Source organism: Rhincodon typus, chromosome 14 (genome assembly GCF_021869965.1).
Source record: "Rhincodon typus isolate 14 chromosome 14, sRhiTyp1.1, whole genome shotgun sequence".
NCBI lineage: Eukaryota > Metazoa > Chordata > Chondrichthyes > Orectolobiformes > Rhincodontidae > Rhincodon > Rhincodon typus.
The window spans coordinates 3,241,354-3,260,056 of NC_063345.1; the positions used below are offsets into that span (position 1 = coordinate 3,241,354).

An 18,703-nucleotide genomic window follows, 5' to 3' on the forward strand; every position below is an offset into this window, starting at 1 on the left:
GCATCTTATCATTCACAAAAAAATGTGGTTGTTTTACAAAGATTTCTTCTTCTTTACTGCAATTTTTTGTATGAGCCAATGTTTTTGTCAATATTGAACAAATTAAGAAATCTGCATTTTATTTGAAACATCATATACTTTATTGGACAACTATATTTCTCTTCTTTTCTACATTTGCTTTAAAATGGATTTTTCTCAGCTAATGTAAAGCAGACTAGATAAATAACTCACTGCATTAGAGTCAGAGTTCTACAGCATGGACACAGGCTCTTCAGCCCAAACTGGTCTATGCTGACCAAAATGTCCATCCATGCTAACCCCATTTCCCTGTACTTGGTCCATATCCTTCAAAACCTTTCCAATCCGTGTATTTGTCCAAATGCCTTTTAAATATTGTTAATGTACCCGCCTCAACCACTTCCACTGGCAACTTATTCCATATGCATATCACCCTCTGTGTAAAAATAGCTGCCCCTCAGGTTCCCATGTATTCTTTCCCCCCTTACCTTAAGCTGATGCCCTCTAGCCCTCAATTCCCCAACCCTGGGAAAAAGACTGAGTGCATTCACCCTATTCATGCCTCTCATGATCTTATACACTTCTAAAAGATCCCCCCTCAGTCTCCTATTCACTAAAGGAAACAATCCTAGCTTGTCCAACCTGTCCCTATAACTTAATCGCTTAAGTCCTGGCAACATCCTTGTAAATTTCTTCTGCACTCTTTTCAGTTAAGTAACATCCTTCCTATAGTGAGGTGACCAAAACTGAACACAGTACTCCAAATGTGGCCTCAGCAACGTTCTGTACAACTGCAACATAACTTCCCAACTATACTCAATGCCTTGACTGATGAAGGCCAATGCGTCAAAAGCCTTCTTCACTGTCCTGTCTACCTGTGACTCCACTGTGGCACCATATTTCTTTGAACGTAGACCACTCCGATCAAATCCTTTTCCTTAAGCAAAACATCCAAGTTACACAAGTGAAACCTCTCACTCCACCCACTAACCTGTGGAAACACAAGGCATCATCTTTTTCATGTCAGGGGTGCCGAGGGCAACTATCATTTGTCACAGTTGAGATCAGTTAAATGTAAAAAACATCTTGGATTGAAAGAGCGTGCTTCTTGATCTCCGTGACTTGATCATTCCCATTTCTCACCACAAACCCAGTGCCACTGGACATGTCAAAATTATATCCCTCTGAAAACCGCAGAATCTACGTGCTTCTGAAGCACAGAATTACATGTACACAAATGATGGATTTAAAAGTAACCGGGGTGGCAATTTAGTTGTGAACAACAGTTGACAAGGCCCAACTTTAACAAAGGGCCACACCAAACAGGCCCACCAATCTACATTTCATTTCTTTCCCTCTTGCCAGGGAAGTTGAAGTGGTAACTTAATAAATATATGTAGGTTACATACCATGGCTGCATGATATCTCATGGTCATCCCCAGGATTGTAGCCTTTTGCAGTCTATTGATAAGCTACCTGCTAGCCACATGTAAAACAAGTATTTCTGAATGGAATTGGCACCAGTGAACTTGGGGTCACCCAATATTTCCTCGGTGGTTTGAAATTGGAGTTGAACTCTCAGCACCAATGTTTTTTTTGCAGTCTGTGCATTTCCCGCTCCTAGTTCATTTCGTTTAATTTCATTTTGAAAGCTCAAGCCGTTTAACAGACCACTATCCATATACTAAATTAAGCAACAAAAGACTTCGAGATTTAAAAGGGTTTTAATGTAAATTTATAGTTTCGTTCAAACATCAATTTCCACATCTCCCTTCTGGATCTTTTCTGTGCAGAAGCTAACCCTCAACTAGGGAGAATCTCAGCTCTTTCTTTATATATAAACAAACCCACTGCCCAATAGAAATAACCCAAAAGAACTTTTGTTTTAGAAATAAACCTACCAGCAATTAAAGTAAACATGCAACGGACAAATAACAAATATTGCCCCCAAGAGTAGTATCACAAAAATAAACAAGACTCAGATATGTGGTCTCCCACCCAATTCTCTCAGAAACTGCGACACACCATCATGCCAACTCCAGCGGGTTCCTTTAATCTGCCCATTAGATCAGATAACCAAAAAGTTTTGTCCAAGAGTTAGGTTGTAAGAAGTGTCTTAAACAGGAGGGAAGTGAAGTAGTGAGGCAGAGTCTACTGAAAAGCTGAAGTCCTAAGCAAAAGGTACTATCACCAATAGTAGAGCAAATAAAACCGAGGATGCACAAGAAATCAAAATTGGAGGAACACATTTCAGAGATTTGCAGTCTGGAACAGATTACAGACGAAAATTATATTTAAAAGTAGGTAATAGCAGATAAAATACTGTTACCTTTCCAGCCATTCCACAGATTCTACTGCAAGAATCATCACTTGAAGAGATTCCATCCACAACACACGAATCAATGAAGTTTTTATACTTGAATCCATCTATGCAACATTCAATAAATTCCATGTTGTTCTCTGTCAGGGTTCCAGTTTTATCTGTGAAAACATACTGGATCTGCAAGCAGACAGATGGGAAATAAAAGACAATAGACACAATTAAAATCGCTGCAGCTCAAGACACAATACAGAAAAGTGTAACATGCTTTGGATGACCATATTCTACAATATTTGCAAATTCGATAAACAGCAAAATAAAATTTTGATTATGTTTTTCAATACTAAACAATCAAAGCATGAATCAGCAAATGGTAGAAGTAAATGGGAAGAAATATTCCTGGAAATAGAAATGTTACCCCACTGTTTAAGGTGAAAGAGAAAACAGGGAATTCCAGACCTACTAGTTTTACATCAGTTGTTGGGATATTACTGTAATCTATTACAAAATGACGTGATAAACGGATATTTGGAGGATAGTGACCTAATTGGGCATAGCACAGACGTGCGAGTGAGAAATTGTGTTTAACAAACTTGGAGGTTTTTGAAAAAAAGTTAACAAAATTGATAAAGGAGAGCTGATGGACGTACAGTAACATCCCCATTTTCTGGGATTCTCATGCAACCAGTAACTGACAGGATGAGGTTGCCTCAGTCTGGGAACAAATTGCCTGGTTATTGACCCTGAAGAAGGGTCTAGGCCCGAAACGTCAGCTTTCCTGCTCCTCTGACGCTGCTTGGCCTGCTGTGTTCATCCAGCTCTACACCTAGTTATCTCAGATTTTCCAGCATCTGCAGTTCCTACTATATACTGCCTATTTGGTTGCTTTATCTCAGCAAGGATATTATTGCCACATAGATAGCGCAACAAAGGGTCACCAGGCTTGTTCCCAGGATGGCAGGACAAACTGGGCATGAATTCTCTCGGGTTTTGAAATACGAGGGCCAATCTTATTGAAACCTACGAAATACTCAGATAGCTGGGATAGATGCAGGTAGAATGTGTTTGAACAGGATTCATACTGGACTCAAAACTTTACCTTTGTTTCTCTCTCTGCAGAAGCTAAAAGTTTCTCAGATATTCCATTTTTATTTCAGAATTATCCCCTGCTTGGGGAGTCAAAGAACCAATGGCCACAATTTAAAAATAAAGGGAAAGCCATTTAGAATGGAGATGAGTCGAAGCACTTTTACTCAAAGGGTTGTGAATCTTTGGGATGTTCTCCCCAAAAGGCTTTGGAAACTCAAATCTTTAAGTTTAAGTTTAAGGTAGAGATTGATAGATTTCTTATTAGTAGTGGTGTAAACGGTTATAGGAATGGTATGGGTAAAAGAAATTGAAGTGTTTTATCATCCACGACACGTGAAATAGCATAGCAGGCTTGACAGGTGAATGGCTGGTAGTTGAATGGCAGACACCCGTTCTTAAAATGTTCAATTTAATGAAGAAAATCACTCTTCATGCAAGACAAACTCACAGGGAGATACAATTGATCACTCTTAAGAACAGTTACTGGAGTAAATTGAATTCTGTGAAACCATAGCTGCACCTTACCCTGCTAAAATTACAGTTGTTTGCAAGAGAATTTTTAACGCAGAAGGAACACAAAATGACAATTCTATAAAGAAGCACCCAGTATGTCACAACAAATATGTACTTTGCTACAGACCTGTCCCAGCTCCTCATTCAGATCAGATGTGTTTACCAGTGCGCCTTCACCCAAATGTTCATCATACATGTCCTTATCCCATGTAATGAAGTAAGAACCCAAGAATTTCTGCATTTCCACAGTGACGTACATAGAAACTGGAATAATGAAGTTGAAGAGCACCATGTAGGAGAGGAAGTCAATGAACATCTTCACAAGCTGTAAATAATGCAGTCAATTAGCTGAATGTTCAGAAGACTGCTCAGCTGCTTATTTTACCAGCTTCCACGTACATTTTTAAGGTTCTACATTTCTCCTCAATTGGAACTAAATAAAACTAAACACGCAATTAGGCTTCAACCGAATGATTGTAATAGGGGACTCTTATCTAGGGCACAGACAGATGTTTTTGCAGCCTTAAGCGAGACAGGGTCAAGGGTGTCTCAGAGATGGTGTAGAATATTCTGAAAAAAAAAGGAAAAAACGACCAGCAGGAGGTCGTTGTGCATGTTGGTACCAATGGCATAGGTAGGGAAAGGTTTGAGGTTCTGCAGAGAGAATGTAGGAAACGAGGCAGGAGGTTAAAAAGTAGGTCCTCGAGGGTAATAATATCTGGACAACTACAGGTGCCACGTGTAGCAAGAGTTGGAATAGGAGGATACAGTAGATGAATGCATGGCTTTTTCTTTATTCATTCACAGGATGAAGGCATTGCTGGCTAGGCTGCATTTATTTCCCATCCCTAACTGCACAGGGTGCAATTAAGAGTCAACCACATTACTGTGGGTCTGGAGTCACATGTAGGCCAGACCAGGTAAGGATGGCAGTTTCCTTCCCTAAAGGACATTAGCGAACCAGATGGGTTTTTCCTGACAATTGACAATGGATTCACTGTCAATTCTCAATTCCAGATGATATTTATGGAATTCAAATTCCACCATCTGCTGTGGCGGGATTCGAACCCAGAACATTATCTGGGTCTCTGGATTAACAGTCCAGCAACAATACCACTAGACCATTGCCTCCCCTAAGGAGCTGAGGGGCTAGTGCAGGGAGCAAGGATTTACATTTTTTGATCATTGGAATTTTTTCAGGGACAGAAAATGACATGTATAAGAGGGATGGGTTCCACCTGAACTGGAAGGAGACCAATATCCTTGTAGGGAGATTTGCTCGTGCTACTTGTGAGGTTGGAGGCTAGTACAGGAGGTAAATGGGGAGCAATTCTAATAGTCAGAGCAGACAAGAGCTTGGCAGAGAACAAGGTAAGACTGATAAATTAATCGCATTTACTTCTACACAGGAGGCCTGACAGAAAAGGCAGATGAATTTAGGGCATGGTTGGGAACATGGGACTGGGATATAGCTATTACAGAACTGTGGCTCCGGAATGGACAGAACTGGAGCTTCATGTTTCGGGGTATAAATGGTGCTGGTGTTGGACTGGTAGAGAAGGTCAGAAATCACACGACACCAGGTTTTAGTCCAACAGGCTTATTTGAAAGCACGAGCTTTCAGAGAGTAGTCCCTTCATCAGGTGAAGTGAGCAAGAAGGACACAGAACACAGAATTTAAGTAAAAAGATCAAAAGGGTCACACAGCTGATGAGGATGTATTAAACAAACCTAAGATGCTGTAAAATCTTTATTCAGTTAGAAAGTTTTAATTAATTAATATGTATAAGTAAATATGCATACAGATGCTACAGGAAGGACAGCAAGGGAGTCAAGAGAGGAAGGGCAGTGGCATTTTCTGTTAGGGATAACATTGCGGCTGTACTTAGGGAGGATATTCCTGGGAGATCGTCCAGTGAAGTTTTATAGAATTTCACAGAATTTCATAGAATCCCTACAGTGTGGAAACAGACCATTCGGCCCAAAAAGTCCACACCAACACTCTGAAGAACATCTCACCCAGACCCATCCCCCTACCCTATCCCTGTAACACTGCATTTCCCATGGCTGACCCGCTTAGCCTGCACATCCCTGAACATTATGGGCAATTTAGCATAGTCAATCTAACTTGCACATCTTTGGACTGTGGGAGGAAACCGGAGCCCGATGGAAACCTACGGAGACACTGGGAGAACATGCAAACTCTACACAGGCAGTTGCCCAAGGGTGGAATCAAACCCGGGTCCCTGGCGTTGTGAGGCAGCAGTGCTAACCATTGAGCCACCGTGCTGGCCGTTATATGGGTGGAACTGGGAAATAAGAAAAGTGAGTAACAATTTAGCAGTGAAAGCTCTTGTTCACTCAATGGATTTCTATGTGACCGCATTCAGGCGAAGTAGGCATTCAGCAGTGTACTCTCCTGCAGCTTCGAAGTGCAGGCCATACATTTGCCAATTCAAATACCTTTCTTGAAAGTTACACGTTCTGTCTCTACTAAAACATGCAACTCTGGGACAGTCATTTAGTTCACATTAATCTGGAAGCAAGATGACGAACTCATGCAAAAAAAAAAAAAAAAAAAAAAAAAAAATCAAGCCCAGGGACCTAAATAGCAGGCATACAGTCATTGATTACTACATCACAAATCAATCGGAGATAATTATGTAATGGGATGTGTCGTCTTGGATGTTTAACCATGGAAGAACCTAAAGAAATAACTCTATTACATGTTAGCAGCATTGTTCTCTTAGATCAGTCGGAAAATGAACAAATTACAATTGCTTCAAAATTCTAATCAGTCAATCTCATTGTTTAAAATAGGAGAACTGAGCAAAAACACACAATGCTATTATAGTGGAGTTGGTTGACTGAACAAAACAGTTTTATTCTCTCAAAATCTCTTTCAAGTATTTGTGTCTTTCCCAACAGCTGCGCAACTACATTGCACGGACTGCAACGGTTCTAGAAGGTAACTTAGCACCACCTTCTCAAGGGCAATGATGGATAGAAAACAAATGCCAGTGATACATCACATACAAGAATTTTCACCATTATATTGTTGGTATACTTTAACAGAGATCTTTTTCATTGTGAGTCATACCCTTTATTGTTTTGATAGTTTATAAAAATTGAACCAAGGACAAAATTTGGAAAAATGTCTTTTCTTTGTCATGCATAACCTCTTCTTTTCCCCCAATATATTATGTTAACAGAGCAGGAAATGTGGATTTGAATTAATAAATTGCTGGTGAAGAAATTTCATTAGCAAGTGATTAATTGTAAAGAGAAAACTAACACTTGCAGGCTTTGAGAAATTATACCAACCTCACATCTTTAATCCCAACTGAGCTGAGACCATCACGTCACAGAAACGAAAAAAAATCATAATTGCTCCAGAATAGCAGTAATTGTGAAGTGCAAAAATGCTGCAGATTTCAGTGGATTAGCTCGTACCATACAGCTTCTTTAGTTAAGAACATTCCCTTCTTGCGTTCTATGTTGGTGTGCATTAATAGCTTGAAAATGACCATCAATACCTCTGACAGTAAACTGCAAGCTTACTCAGGTTCTGCTCACTCTGACATATGGTGACAGTGTTCATAAATCTAACATGAACAGCAAAGGGAAAGGATCTTAAGTTATTAACAAAAACAAAATCGCTGGAAAAGCTCAGCTGTGGCAATAAATCAGAGTAGACGTTTTGGGTTGAGTGATCCTTCCTCAGTTCTGAGGACTGTTTTCCAGAACTGACGAAGGGTCACTCGACCCAAAACATCAACTCCGCTTTCTCTCCATTGATGCTGCCAGACCAGCTGAGCTTTTCGAGTAATTTGTTTTTTTTTGATTGATAGCACCCACAGTTCTTTTGGTTCTTAAAGTTATATTTAGATTTATTAGAAGGTTATCAGAGTAGATATAACAGGGTAGAAAGAATTAGGGAAAGAATGAAGAAATAACAAAGGAAGACAGAGCACAATGAATTGGAATTTAAACAACTTTAATCAATAAAGTATTCAATTGTGCAAGTTAAAAATAAAGTTAATTGAGACATTTGGGCAATTGAGAAATACTATGACAAATGTTAATACAACAACAATGCTGCACCAAAAAAAAACTCAGCTAGTACTTGGAGACAACTGTTTCACTGGAACTGCCACGATGTGAATTGTGATATGAAAACATTTTCCAGCTTTGCAGATAAAAATGAATTGAATTTATTCCAGTACCTGGTTAGTATCTTTCTCTTTGCCCGTTTTTGAACTATACCAAGGCTCATCATTAGCAGGATCACTTTGCCAAATGTACTTCAATGTGGTGCCTATCAAAGATTTACTGACCAATATGCACAAGTACACTATTAAAAAAACATTAATGGACCTGCAAGGCAATAAAAAAAAACCAAATCATATTTGTGGTTATGATTTTTAATACTAATAAATGAAACTATAAAACAAGTTTTGATTTTTAAATTGCCTTCAATCATTGCAACATGTAAATCTAGTAATTCTATTAAGGAAGTGAATCTAGCACTTGTCAGTTCTGACTCAGTCATTTTCTGCTGTCCCTTTCTCAATTACTCTAATTCTGTCTTGACATATTCTGGTCAATTTTTCTGGCAACTCAGCATTGATTTGATCTCTACTGTAACGGTTCACCTGTCTTATGTTAATACATTACCTAGTTTTTTTGCCCCACTATTTCTGTGCCCAAAGTCTTTTGCAACATCTCTACTCCATTATTTCACTCTATGTAGTTCACAATCTATAATATCCTGTGGCAGCAAAGAAAACTTGTTTAGAAAGTCAGTATTTTTATAGATCATCTTGCACTATAAAATAATTATCTTGCATTAATAGTTTTCTTTCGATTATTATATCAAAATAATTAAAAATACTATTGCACAAAATTTTCCAAGATTGGAGTCAGTGTCTTTACTTTTTAATTCCTGGTAGTATTTGAGCATTATTACAACATTATGAATTAGATAACAATTTTGTTAACCTCCAATAACTGCAGTTAGTGGTATAATGATTGATTTGAAATTCTATGCCAAGAAAGAGGACAGTACATCATCCCTCCCACTGACCCTTGCTAAGTACAGAACAAATATGACCAAATATTCCATGAAAAATATTGCTAGTAGTGGTAGCAGTAATGAAGCTCGAAATAATTTTCAAAATCTACATGCATAGGTTCGAATGAAATACATAATTCTTAAGAATGTAATTACTTTTCTACTACTGAGCGTTTCTGTGACTTTCCTTGGTAGTTCAAGGCCATTTTTGTTTCCATTCCAGTATATACAGCAACACCTGAAATTCACAGTCGAAAAGGAATGCTTATTACTCCGTGTAGATAAATGTATAAATGTTGAAACATCCAATAAGTCATTTTATATTAAGTTCAATGAAGCCAGGATAGTCCACATCGATAGGCCTCAAAAGCATATCCATAATGATACTTATAACTAAATAATTATCTGTGCAACAGTGATCTGTCCAGATAGAATTATTTCACAAAAGCTAGTACAAACGCTTACCGTATATCTTGTCAGTGTTCTTTAAGGTGGCTCCTCTTAACAGCAGATTTTCAGGGCCCAAAGATCTAACATAAATAAATAAATCTCAGTTTGGAAAAAGAAAAATCCATCCAATAAATAAAATTCCATGCAGGTCTAAAACACAGCCAGGAATCCAATTAAGAATATTTGTACACAAGTTAGAAAGTGTGTATATTTGAGCATCCTATTCAATGCCTGCAGGTGTGTTTTCAAAATACCTCTTCAGTACCAACAAAACATCATAATTTGTTTCTGATTCATTCAAAGGATATAGGCTTTGCTGGCTGGAAGAGCATTTATTGCCTGACCCCAATCATTCTTGAGCAGCTAATAGTCATCTGTCTTGTTCAACCACAGCAGTTCATTTTGTACAGGTATATCCTCAATACATTTTAGAATTGAGTTCCAGGACTCTGACCCAGTCAAAAATGAAGGAGCAGCCTTCCAAGTCAGGATGATGAGTAGCTTGTTGGGAAATTGCAGGTGGCAGTGTTCCCATGTACCTGTTGGCCTTGTCCTTCTGGATGGTCACAGTCGTGGGTTTGGTAGGCGCTTTGGAAGCCTTGGCAAATTTGAGCTGTGCATCTTGTAGATGGTACACACTGCTGCAACTTGGTGTCATGATGGAGGCAATAGATGTGGTGCCAATCAAGCAGGCTGTTTTGTCTTGGATGGTGTTGAGTATCGCGGGAGCTGCACTCATTTAGGCACGTGGAGAGCTTTCCATCATACTCCTGATTTGTGCCTTATGGATAGCAGACTTTGGAGAGTCAGGATGTGGGTCACTAGCTTCAGAATTCCTTGCCTCTGACTTACTCTCATAGACCATATTTATAAGTCCAGTTCAGTTTCCAGTCAGTGCTAATTTCCAGCAATTTGACAGTGGGGGATTCAGCAATCATTATATCATTGAATGTCCATGGACAGTGGTTAGATACAGACTTGTTGGAGATGGTTATTGCCTGTCACTTACAGTGCACCAGTGTTACTTGCTGTTTGTCAGCCCAAGCCTGGATGTTGCAAAGACTTCCAGTAGTTGGTCATGAAACTGAATCAATTCAACCTGCTCGGTCAGTGATTTGCACGTCTGATGCAGGAATTTAACAAGCTACAAGTAGTTTATCATTATATTTTAGAGAAAATCCTAATGAATAAATATGTTACATGACCAGAACATTAATCAGGGAATTTTGTTTTCAGACAAACACTTTCAGTATAAAGTTCAAGGTTTCAACACTAACATTTGAAAAATCGATGTTAATAGGAATTACTTGCTCAGTTTAGGATAAGTAGTAAAATTGGCTCTAATCTCCACCCCACCAACACAACACATCCCAGAAGCCAACGTATAGCCCCAGTGTAAGCCTGGTTCACTAGATGGGAAACCATTTATACAGTGCACAGTAAGATTAACCATTTAAATAGAATTATGATCAAATGTTGTAACAAGTACCTTGCAACTGGCTCTTGTTTATCACTGAAAACATGAACTCGTCCAACAAACCTGTAAATGATCAAATTTCGCATTAGAGTGGCATAATATTGTTTCAAAACCAAAAAAATGCTCCATCAGCTTTAACCAGAAGTTAGTAAATTATCTGGAATTCTTTACCTCAGAGTTATGGAGGCTAGATTACTGATGTAGGAGTTCAGGCCTGGTGGAGATCGGCCATGATTTTGTTGAATGGTGGGGCAAGCTTGAGGGGCCAAATGGCCTACTCCTGCTCCTGTTTCTTAGGTACTTACAGTTTTTACTTTATTGTTACGATTCATATTTAGCCTCCCTAGGATAACAAAAAAGCTGCCAAAATACTCTCAATTTGCAGTGTCAACTGACTACACATGAATTTCATGAAATATAAAAAACAAAACATGATGTCATCTTAAATTTGAGGAATTATAAGATGCTGATTTGTTCTGTGGCACAGTGTTTAGACCTTCATTATTTTACTTTTCACTTTTGCCATTTCTGGCTTGGAGCTGTGAACTGAGCTGAGCTGAGCTGAGAGCTGAAGTTGACTTTTGGACTGTGAGCAGAAGCTGGTTTTGTTTTTCAAAAAAAAAAAACAAACTGATATGTGTTTATGAGGCCAGGCCTGGAAGTTAAGTGCAGGTTGATTGTTGTTCAAAGAACACTCTAGGGGTCTTGGTTGTGGAAACGCATTATGCTCTAGCAGTTGGCAGATGTTGAATGTTAACTGGGGCCCCAAGGGAGGCAACCAGTCTAACAAACAGAAAGCACGTTTTGAACTGGTTTTTGAACTGCGTTTAAGTCAAAAGGATCGTACCTGTGAAAGCTGAAGGACGGAGTTTTGACTGCTCCCTGGTATTTCCTCTCATTATCAATTAATTGAAAGTTCACGAATAGAATCTCAGTTATAAGTATTAAACGAATACTCCTTGGAGCCTACAGGAAGCTATCTGCACACATCAGCATCTTCAGAAATCAAGCTAGATACAATCCCACATGCTTGTGACGTTAGGGATTGTGGAGATTGCTTAAGTGACTGGCCGGTTACATGTGTTTTTTTTTTAAATCTGTTAACTGTGTCTATTTACCTTTGCGTGAGTGGAGGCAAAGAAGATAGGGTTTAAATCACAGACATTAATTACGAAGGTGTCGTCCACGTATCGTATCGGTAATTTTGGCTGGATTAGCGGAAGGGCTATGCTTTCGAGTCTCTGCATCAGCCATTAGTCCGAAGATAGGTGACCCCGTGGTTGACCCCACATCAAACCTACGCCAACTGCTAACCTGAACCAAAGACCCGTTACTCACTATGGACAGGGCCAAAGTGATATACAAGATCCCCTGCAAAGACTGCAACAAACATTACAACGGACAGACAGAAAGAAAATTAGCCACCAGAGTACACGAACATCAACTGGCAACAAAAAGACACAACCAATACTCACTCATCTCCATCCACGTGGATAAGGGAAACCACCAGTTTGATTGGGACAACACCAGGATCCTGGGACAGGCCAAGCAGAGACAAGCATGGGGATTCCTAGAGGCCTCATTCTCCACTAAGAAGGCCATCAACAAACACGTAGAGCTAGACCCCATATATAGTCCACCGCGAAGGAAAACCGGAAGAGAGGTAATCCAGCTCAACGGACCCCAGAGTTTAAATACCAGGTGGGAAAACACAACAGCACTTCATCGGAGGCTGCACTGATGATGTTACCCAGCAGGATAATGAAACATCTGCGGAACAACAAACCAGCTCTACAAGCCAATCAGTTGACTCTAATTTTGCCACATGCACCTTAAGTTTATGCCAGCCTCCTGGTGATGAAGCTCTTGATACCTATGGTTAATTGGCTTAGTTGTTACAATTATTCTATATTTTAGAAGAATGTTAAGTTCAAGCTCTACTTCAGGACTGGAGAGCAGTAACAAGGGAATGTTGCTTGCTGCACTCCACAAGAGACATTAAAATGAGCTATGTGATCAAGATCATGGTACACAAGACATTTTCCACTTATCCTGGTTAAGAATAGCCCCCATGACTAAAACCACATTACTGTGTTTAGTTAGTGTGGCTTTGCAGTGTTCCAATTTGATGCTGTTTTTGATTTTTATTTCTGAATTTATAGAACACGGCTGTCACTTGTAAGATCAGAATTTATAGCCTATTCATAACGGTCCAACTTCAATACAATGATTAAAAATAGTAACTACAGCTCCAGATCAAAGTGGTGCAGGGCTTGGAGCAAAACTGACAGCTGATGGTACTCGCATGTGCTGACTACCTTTATTCTTACAGGTGCTGGATGGTGTAGGTTTGGAAGGTGCTTTCAAAGGAGCCCAGGCAAGTAGGGCTTAGATCTGAATTTGTGTCTCTCAACTACTGATTCAGTAATACAAGCTACATTACTGTAACTCCTTGCTGACAGCAAGAACACACAAATTTCAGATATAACTCATTAAATGAAAGTATTTTTGGGCATTCTGAACATGTTATACAGACAAACCACTGGAATGTCTCATTTTTTTTCAAGCCATTTTTGATGCTATGATTCTCGTCAACTTTTAGCTTTCTCTCTTGGCTCAACGCCTTGGATTTTGTACTTAGATTTTTCCTAATTTCCCCACTAGACAGAAAATCGGATAAAATGTCTAATGCCAGTCAGGAGACTGCGAATTCTTGCACTCTGCTGGTATTGTATCTCATTACCAGTGAAGAGAAGTAGCCTTTATTCAACACGTGAGAAACATAATTCTCCAGCCTAAAGTAGTTTCACTTTGCAATGCAATTTAAGTTGACAATTGCTAGGGAAGGGAACCACAGTTGATTTCTTCCCTTGCTCCAATAAACTCAGATCATTAATACAACCCCAACTACAGCCGTGCAGAATCTAGTTTAAAAAACAGTTGATTGAATCTTCAGCTTCTGTACGGCTCAGTGGCAATAACATGCATTTACTTTAGTAACTCTAGCACCAATACACAACACATAAGTGGAGTATAATAAATGTGGCTCCCAGAAGGCTCTGTAGGCAATTACACCACATGATTCTTAACATGAGTCAACTACGACACTGCAGCTTGTAGACTGGGCATTTGATAGCCAAAATGCTCCTGCAATTGGGTGTGTGGGTGGGGGGGTGGGCGTGGATTCTGAAATCAAAAGCTGATATTGCCAATCAAGCTTAAAAAAACCCAAAAAGAACTGCAGATGCTGTAAATCAGGAATAAAACCACAAGTTGCTGGAAAAGCTCAGCAGGTCTGGCAGCATCTGTGAAGAAAAAAAAATCAGAGTTAATGTTTCAGGTCTGATAACCCTTCCTCTGAACCAGACTGGAAACATTAACTCTGATTTTTTTCCTTCTTCATAGATGCTGCCAGAACTGCTGAGCTTTTTCAGCAAATTCTACTTTTGTGCCAATCAAGCTGTCTGATGCATGGTCTCTGTAATGTAATGTAACTGTAATGGTTGCTGCAGGCAACCAGAATAGTGGCGACCATTTCATCACACTTAGCAAGCCCTGAATATGAAAAAGCTGCGCCACATCAGGCCATCCATCCAGTTAAACTTCTAGTGAGTGGTGACTCCTTCATTCTTAAGTCTTTTGAACTTAGATGCTAGTCTAATTAAAAGTCAGGTTGTGAGATGCCATGCCACAGCAAACTGTAACTCACAATGCCTGCAGCTCAGGTTTCACACATCCAATTGATGGCTCATGGTAAATCACAGTTGTTATGGGTTGCACATAAATCTTGCATATTTTTTATACAGCATCAGAAATTCATGGATATTTTAGCATAGAGAAACCTACCCAACATATTCTATTATGCTTTGTGAAAATAAAATTGATTCCATCATATGATAAATCAATGACTGTGACACTAAAATAACTTTAATTGATATTCCCACAGAAAGTAAAAACCAAAAGCAAATGATCAAGTGCATTAATAATGCAGAAAGGTGAATATCGTACCTAATGGAATTTGTACAAACTGCAAATTAAAACTGGCAGCTGGCTACTCAACACTAAAAATGGGTAGGATAGAAAACAGAATCGTGAAGAACTTATTTCCAAGGCTAAAAGCTAAATTATTTCATTATAAATGAACTGTACATATGCAATTAAAATGCATATTAAATATTCACATGGTCAGAATCTACATGAAAATGTCACTCGAGGCTTTCCATCAATGAAACCCAAATGAACTATGAAGTTCTCACTAGCATCATTGCTATACAGTGGAGTGATAGTGGACTGACTGCATAACAATGCAATCAGGGCCATCCCAGTTAACTGGGTCCAGCTGACAGCATCGTACACTGACAATATCATGAAACAGCTGGTGTATTACAGCCTGTATAGCAACTGCCTTAAATTAAGTTCCTGAGAATCCCACACTCAAACAAACAGTGGAAGTGGGCCAATCAATAGACTCATGCCTGTTTCCTCTGATAAACGCATGACTCCCATCACTGTTCTACGCCTTTTCAGAATCTGTCCAAAATATTTCCGATGACTTGGGTGAGTTTGAGAAGCACAAATAATCCTTAGCAGTGAACATGATTCCCAGTCATTATAGATAGCGCCGAGTCTAGGTTTGTTCAAGGCCACTCGAATGAATAGGTTCACACTGTGTGGATAAGGAACATCAAGATAACACCAAGGTAAGCCCCTTTTCAAGCTTGCTGCTTTTTACACCAACTTAAAAAGAGTGGGAGAAAGGGAGTTCAGAAACAAAATCTTCTGTTCTTTGTGGTCCAATTATAACTTGATTATAATAATCAGATAGAATCACATTTAAATAGAACACTACCTAAATATTGTTCACATTAAAGTGGTTCAAATTGATTAAATAATGAGGTTATTAGCAAAGGAGTCACATATAATTATTGAGCTTTTGGTATTAGATTGAGATTTTTTTTTTAGATTGACTCGACTACTTGAATCCGCCACAACACTTAAGAAAAGTGATAAATAGAAGGTTAAGCATTTATTTTGGGAATCCAACTTAACTGTAGCAGTTTCCCAACAGCTCTAATCTCAAACCTGTAACCAGTGTGGGGTGCGTTAACAGATGATCACAATGGAAGAGGAAAACAACACAATGACAACAGACGGAAATCTAACCCGCAGCTACACCCAAAGATAAAAGAGTTTCACAAAGCTATACAGAACTCTCCAACACTACCACAATGATTCACAAAGGATAAGGTTTATTGTGTCTATTCTCACCAAAGAATAGATGCAAGAATGGAGAGTTCGAAATAAAGACAGTAAGACAACCAAATAACAGAGCTGGCTCGATGGACTAAATTGTTAAATGTTTATTTTTAATTTCTTGTGGAACACTCTCATTAGGAATGTGGAGAGCTGTGGAAGACAAAATAAGAGGTGACCAGAGCAGCACCTGTTCTGCTATGCAAAACAAAAAAAAAAGATGATTTGTGTTACTGCCTTTCGAAAGATGACGGACATGAAGCAAACATTGCAGGTGCATTCATTTGTAATTACAGTGGGAGTGAGTCTTTGAGGGGCAGATATCACTACAAGCACTGCACTTGAGTGTCATCATTGGCCTATTGCTGAACCATTTTTTTATCCACTGGTCCATAGTAGCCCAGAAATGATGTTGCCATTACCCTCTTTTGCTAGATCGTAACTCGAGTGCTACAATTGATTTTTCAGGTCTTTTATGTCACACTTACTCCTGGATGCAGAACCCTGGCTCCCGACTGACTCCACAGCTCTGGTTACCTCACTGTACAGAAAGTCCTTGGGTTTGTGACTGTTTTCCATCTGTGTACGTGCTTAATTTACAAAAGTTCTGAGGAAGGGTCACCGGACCCGAAATGTTAACTCTATTTTCTCTCCACAGATGCTGCCAGACCTGCTGAGCTTTTCCAGCATCTTTTTGTTACAAAAGCTTGGGTTTGATCAGTGCCAACACAAAGGACTGTTGCATTTGTGATTTGTACTGCTAAAATGTTCCCACAATATGCTGCTGATAAATGTGGAAATTGAATTTCTTTTACTTTTAGCAATACGCTGCTCACGTTTTACAGTAATACATAAAGGCGTTTTGAAACAGGCCTTTAAACCATCTGAGATGGTAAGAACTGCCGATGCTGGAGTCAGAGACAACACCGCGTGGAGCTGGAGGAACACAGCAGGCCAGGTAGCATCAGAGGAACAGGAAAGCTGATGTTTCGGTTCGGGACTTCTTCAGAAATGGGGAAGGGGAAGGGGGCTGTGAAATAAATGGGGGGGGGGGGGTTTGAGATGGGAAAGGTAGGTGAGATGGTGATAGCAGGTAGTGGTGAGAATTGGTCAGTGAGGTGGAAGGAGCAGATAGATGGGAAAGACGACGGACAGGTCAAGGAGGCAGGAACGAGAGGGAGGGTTGGTCTTGGGATGAGGCGGGGGTTGGGGAGATTTTGAAGCTAGTAAAGTCCACATTGAGACCATTGGGTTGTACGGTTCCAAGGCGGAATATGGAGGTGCTGTTCCTCCAGTTTCCGGGTGGAGTCGTTGTGACACTGGTGGAGACCCAGGATGGATGTCGACCAGAGAGTGGGAGGGGGAGTTGAAGTGGATCACAACTGGGAGGTATTGTCATTTGTCACGAACCGAGCGTAGGTGCTCTACAAAGTGGTCTCCGAGCCTCCGCTTGGTCTCACCATGTCGAGGAGGCCACATCAGCATCAGCGGATACCACAGACCACATTAGCGGATGTGCAGGTGAACATCTGTCTGATGTGGAAGGATTTTTTGGGGCCTGGGATGGAGGTGAGAGGGAGGGTGTAGGGACAGGTGTAGCACTTCCTGCAGTTGCAGGGAAAGGTGCCAGGGTGGTGGGGCTAGTCGGGAGTGTGGAGCGGACAGAAGAACATAAGAACTAGGAGAAGGAGCAGGCCATCAGGCCCCTCGAGCCTGCCCTGCCATTTAATAATATCATGGCTGATCTTTTTGAGACTCAGCTCCACTTACCTGCCCACTCACCATAACCCTTAATTCCTTTACTGTTCAAAAATTTATCTAGCCTTGCCTTAAAAACATTCAGCGAGGTAGCTTCAACCGCTTCACTGGGCAGGGAATTCCACATATTCACAACCCTTTGGGTGAAGAAGTTCCTCCTGACCTCAGTCCTACATCTGCTTCCCTTTATTTTGAGGCAAAGCCCTCTAGTCCTAGTTTCACTTGCTAGCGGAAACAACCTCCCTGCCTCCGCTTTATCTATTCCCTTCATAATCTTATATGTTTCGAGAAGATCTCCCCTCGTTCTTCTGAATTCCAATGAGTACAATCCCAGTCAACTCAGTCTCTCCCCATAATCCAACCCTCTCAACTGAGGGAGTCGCGGAGAGAGCGGTCCTTCCGGAAGGCAGATAAGGGCGGAGAGGGAAATATATCCTTCATAGTGGGGTCAGATTGCAGGTGGCGAAAGTGGCAGAGAAATGATGTGTTGAATCCAGAGGTTAATGGGATGATACGCGAGGACAAGGGGAATTCTGTCTTTGTTTTTATTGCAGGGAGGGGGTGTGAGGGATGAGGTGCGGGAAATGCAGTCGAGGGCGTTTTCGACCATTGATTTTGGGGGGGCGGGGGGGTGATGTTGCGGTCCTTGAAATACGAGGATGAGGACATCTGGGATGTTCGGGAGTGGAACATCTTGGGAACAGATGTGGCAGAGACGGAGGAATTGGGAGTAGGCAATTGCATTCTTGCG

The 18,703-nt window shown here is 40.3% G+C and overlaps 1 protein-coding gene across 1 annotated transcript in view; it reads right to left on the minus strand.

Annotated features, from left to right (window-relative positions):
- The window catches only part of LOC109911981 (phospholipid-transporting ATPase IG-like), a 129,036-nt gene that overhangs the window by 74,603 nt on the left and 35,730 nt on the right, over positions 1-18,703 (minus strand). Inside the window, exons 8-13 of the mRNA XM_048605257.1 lie at positions 10,954-11,004; positions 9,480-9,544; positions 9,171-9,252; positions 8,167-8,317; positions 4,068-4,265; positions 2,348-2,518 (exon numbers count right to left, since the gene is read on the minus strand). Of these exons, the coding sequence (XP_048461214.1) occupies positions 2,348-2,518; positions 4,068-4,265; positions 8,167-8,317; positions 9,171-9,252; positions 9,480-9,544; positions 10,954-11,004 (718 nt within the window). The remainder of the gene's footprint in view (positions 1-2,347; positions 2,519-4,067; positions 4,266-8,166; positions 8,318-9,170; positions 9,253-9,479; positions 9,545-10,953; positions 11,005-18,703) is intronic.